Raw genomic sequence first — 4,659 nt, forward strand, 5'->3', positions numbered from 1 at the left:
ATATATTAATGATGTTGATATATGTCAAGATAGAAATAAAGAATTAAATTATATTTACAAAATAAATAAATACAAAGAACTACAAGAGAAGTTAATACAAAATAGAGAAATAATTTATATAGAAATAATACCTGTAATATTAACAATAAATTAATACATAAAGAAACAGTAAGAAAATTGAAAACACTAAAATTATATTTAAATTTCAACAAAATACTACGAACAATCATTATTATAAACATGAAATATTTAATGTTCTACATATTCAACACTGGTAGTACATTAGAAGAAGAACCTTCTAATTCTCATATGTTAGAAATCAACTCTATTGTAGAAATAGAGCATATTGAAGAAACTGAAATAATCAATTCTCATAATCATAAAATCCAATTGTGGATATATCTATTATTTGTTATTTTTTTCTTCTATAAATTATTTTAATAAAAACATTTTTGTTTAATACTATGTTTATATTTTTTGATAATTATAATAATTCTTGTTATAAACTTTACTTTTAAATTAAATAAATAATTATCCTATCCTATTACGAAATTAAAGAAACCGATTACATGTTATAAAATAGAGAATCAAATGTGATATTAGATTATAAAATTGAATGACAATAATATAAATAATAAATAATAAAAAGAAATATAGGATTAATTTTATAATTTTTACCTATAAAAAAACTATTAAGCATAAAGAAAGTTTGAATAAAAGTTTCAGAAAAAGGATTGAATCTTATCAAAGAATTTGAAGGGTTACGTCTTACTGCATATAAAGATTCTGTTGGTATGTGGACAATTGGTTATCGAATTATAAGTGCTGATATCAAAATTATAGAAATATAAATTAAATAAGGACTAATTATGCAATTGAAACAGAAATGAAATATTCATGTTTGAATATTTGGTTTTGATTTATTAATCATATTTTATATCATCATATTATTGATATTATGTTATTTTATTATATTTTAAATATATTAATATTCAAATATCACAAATAAAATAATTTCAATGATAATCATAAATGATAGTAATAATATTATTATTATTTATATATCATGTACTTATCTATATTTTGTGATTTTATCATTATTTCTGATGAGACAATTTCTTCTTTCTAGTTCTTCATTTTAATTTCTGGATATTATTCTGCTGTTTGTTAAATTCTTATTTATTATTTCTTTTTGAGTTTTTTCTTTAATTCTTTCTTATTTATTAATTTTGTAATACACATCTTTTAATCATTTCTTTATTTTGGTTATTTTCTTTTTCATCATTATATTTGCTCATGTTTTTCTATTCATTTTTCATTGTATTCATTTAATACTAACTATACATTTTATTAGTGTTAACATTTATTCTTTTATATACCCTTGAGTATTTATTTCTTGGTTGTTTGTTTTTTGGATGAACCAAGGACATTATTCAATACTAATGATGAATATAATTTGATATATTCTATGTATTGAAAAAAGAATATTATTAGAGTTGAAATGAACATAATAAATATTTTAATACAATAAAAATTAATTAAAATTTTTAATTAATTCTTGATAATTTAATAATTTGATTTTTGATTCTTTTAATTTTCGTATTAATTTTCTTCTTTCATTTCGATTTTTTCTTTTTTGTTTTGAAGAAGTTTCAAATTTCTTATTTTCGTCATTGATTCTTTTCATTTCTCTTTCTTTTATCTTTTCTTTTTCTTTTATCTTTTGCTCTTGTCTTTTTATTGCTTTAAGTACTTCTTCTTTTCTTTTATACTCATTTCCATCCCATCCAATAATGTCTTCTTCTTCTTCTGAACATGTGAGACATATTCCTTGAACACTTATTATTATCATTATTACTATTATTCCTTTTATCATATTCTTTTTCCAGTTCTTTTTTTTTTCTTTAACTTTCAACAAATTTTAACAATATTATTTAACTTATTTCTTCAAACTTCACATCCAAATATTGTTTCTATCTTTCCTTCTCCTTCTATTTTAATTTTAGACATTTCTACTTCTTTTATACAATATTTTTGATATGTCCCTCTTGTATCAATTACTACTATTTCATTACTTGATGTAAAAAATGCACTTAAACATGTATCTTCTACTTTCATACTTGTTAGTGGTTGTTCTCCTCCTGTATACCATTTAGATTTCCCCTTAACTTTCCTATTCATATCAAAAATACTAATTTCATAATCACTACAATAACTCAGTAAATATTGTTGCTCATTATCTATTGATAAATTTAATATTTCCGCTGGACTACTTCCTCTTTGAAACTCCTTCATTTTCATTCCACTTTTTACTTCCCATAATCTAATGATTATACCTTCAGCACTTGACGAAGCCATTACTGTTGCTGAATTATTTATAGTTAAATTTGTTATTGGATGTTTGTGGCATTTTAATGAATTGATAACTGGCTGGGCACCTAATTGATAGACTTTTACTTCTCCAAGAGATTTAGCAGGAATAAATAGTTGGTTAGTAGCTGAATGAAATGATAAAATACCTTTAGGATTAAAGTCAGTATCAATATTTGTAATTGATTTACTTGATAAATCCATTATAGAAACCATATTTTCAAAGACTATAAAAAGATAATTTCTTGTAATTTTAATACCACTAATATCGTTTTCACATTCTTTCCTCAATACCTCTTTTCCTTCTTTATCATCCCAAATTATTAATGTATTTTTAGGTGCATAAGGAGTTTGTCCTCCACCAACAAAAGCAACAATGTTTGTTTCTTCGAGAACACTAATAATACTGATTCCTTTTCTAAATGCTTTTTCAATGAGTTTGTTGATATCACCTTTAAATAAATAACAAACTTCTATGAAATCGTTTTGTAAATTTACCATTTTTAATTGAAAGGACTATAAATCCATAAGTAGTTCCAACTGCTAACAAGTTTCCATTTTCACTACGAGAAACAGAAAGAACTTTCAAAGGATCCATTTTTTGTTTTCTTTTTTTAAGATGTTTTTGATATTTATTTTATTTTTTTTCTCTTAAAACACGAAAAAATAGAAAGAGAAAAACATAAAAATACTTAAAGAACTTAAAAATAAGAAAAAGTCAAAAAATGTCACAGAAAGATATTTGTCCACATAACAAAATTAATGACCAAAACTATTGTGTTGATTGTTATCAACTGATAGAAGATGTTGACGATTATATTAGAACTTCAGGAGGATATGGCATAACAAAAAGTTATGCAGAAGAACAAAAAAGGAGTGTTTCAGAAAGACTTTTAAAAGAAAAGAAACTTTCATTGATTCTAGACCTTGATGGTACAATTGTTTTTACAAATCCTGAATTATGTGTACCATTAGAAAATGAAGAAGAACCAATAACACCTGAACAAGGATTTTATTTTGAAATACCAGAACAAAACGCAAAAGTGTTAATTAAATTTAGAGATGGGATAGTTACATTTATGGAAAAAGTATCAAAATTGTATGATATTCATGTAGTTACATTAGGCCAAAAAGAATATGCTTTTGCTATTGTTAATGCCATTAACAAACTTAGGGATACCCCATTTATTACTGGAGATTTAGTTACTGCAGAAGATTGTTCTTCTGTGATTGTTTGTGATGAAAAAGACACAAATGATGGATTAATTGATCGAGAAGAAACAAATGAAAGAAGAAGTGTTAAAAGAAGTATTCCAACTATGGGAAAAGAAGAGATGCAAGTAATTGTTGATGATAGAATAGATGTTTGGGATAATAAAAATGTTGTTCAAATATGTGAATATGTTCCTTCAACGAACCAAGTTGATACTGAATTGTTAAGAGTAACTGAAGTGTTACAAAATATATATAATAAATTTTATGATGAACACATAGAAGATGTTAAAGAAATTTTACATTCATTTAGAAAAAAAATATTAGAAAATAAGAACCTTTATTTTAATAGACCTAACTTTAGTAAAATGGAAAATGGTTTATTAACTCAAATGATATGGAAAGAAATATTAAGAAATTCAGTTATGATGGGTGCTAAAATACAAAAGTTTGTTTATTTAGATGGACCAAATAAAACAGATTTTATTATTGATGCTAAGCCAATGGAAAATATTATCGCTGTAAAACGTGAATATTTAATATATTCTTGGATTTTTATAAATACATTAGATGAAAAACCATTTGAAATTAGTTCAGAAAGTACAGAATATAAGGAGCTTAGTATTGATTGTGTCTATGATCAAACAAAACATGATTCTGTCTTAGATGATGACCCAAAAATGAAAAGAGGATTAGATGATGAAAGTAGTGAAGATTATAGTTCAAGTGAAGATGAGAACGATCCCGAATATTTAGCTAATCTTGAATTATTCAAACAAGTTATGGGAAAAATGAAATCATAATCTTAACGAAAAGAAAGATCTATTTTTAAAAATTTAAAGAAAGAGATTAAATAAATGATAAGAAGTAACTTCTAATTGATTGTTCTATTTCAAATTAAATTTTTTTTTAGTTCAGAAAAAAAAAAAGAAATTAAAATACTTTATGGGAAGTGAAGAACAGTTTTATATTAATCAATGCATTATACTACTTATTGACATTGACAAAAATTGTAAAAAAGGAGATTTAGCAAAAGTTGTTAAAGTAAATCAAAAAGAAAAAACAGTTTTTATCAAT

General features: G+C 23.6%; 2 protein-coding genes across 2 annotated transcripts, besides 10 other annotated features; one reads left to right on the top strand and one right to left on the bottom strand.

Moving 5' to 3' along the window:
• Window positions 1-420: a repeat region.
• Window positions 421-426: 6 nt separating this feature from the next.
• Window positions 427-535: a sequence feature (AT_rich).
• Window positions 536-621: 86 nt separating this feature from the next.
• Window positions 622-677: a sequence feature (AT_rich).
• A 229-nt stretch (window positions 678-906) lies between these two features.
• Window positions 907-979: a microsatellite.
• Window positions 980-1,065: a sequence feature (AT_rich).
• A 106-nt stretch (window positions 1,066-1,171) lies between these two features.
• Window positions 1,172-1,325: a microsatellite.
• A 182-nt stretch (window positions 1,326-1,507) lies between these two features.
• Window positions 1,508-1,598: a sequence feature (AT_rich).
• A 79-nt stretch (window positions 1,599-1,677) lies between these two features.
• Window positions 1,678-1,738: a microsatellite.
• A 101-nt stretch (window positions 1,739-1,839) lies between these two features.
• Window positions 1,840-1,865: a microsatellite.
• An 82-nt stretch (window positions 1,866-1,947) lies between these two features.
• On the bottom strand, window positions 1,948-2,968 carry EDI_252100 (uncharacterized protein; the record flags this gene model as incomplete). Its single annotated transcript, XM_001736968.1, has 2 exons — window positions 1,948-2,795; window positions 2,842-2,968. The coding sequence occupies 2 exons, from the start codon at window positions 2,966-2,968 to the stop codon at window positions 1,948-1,950; spliced, it is 975 nt and encodes a 324-aa protein (XP_001737020.1).
• A 127-nt stretch (window positions 2,969-3,095) lies between these two features.
• On the top strand, window positions 3,096-4,385 carry EDI_252110 (RNA polymerase II ctd phosphatase, putative; the record flags this gene model as incomplete). Its single annotated transcript, XM_001736969.1, has 1 exon — window positions 3,096-4,385. One exon carries the CDS (start codon window positions 3,096-3,098, stop codon window positions 4,383-4,385), a length of 1,290 nt encoding a protein of 429 aa, XP_001737021.1.
• Window positions 3,829-3,851: a sequence feature (AT_rich).
• Window positions 4,386-4,659: the final 274 nt, after the last annotated feature.

Source organism: Entamoeba dispar, genomic scaffold, assembly GCF_000209125.1.
Source record: "Entamoeba dispar SAW760 scf_1105229460201 genomic scaffold, whole genome shotgun sequence".
Classification (NCBI taxonomy): domain Eukaryota; phylum Evosea; order Mastigamoebida; family Endamoebidae; genus Entamoeba; species Entamoeba dispar.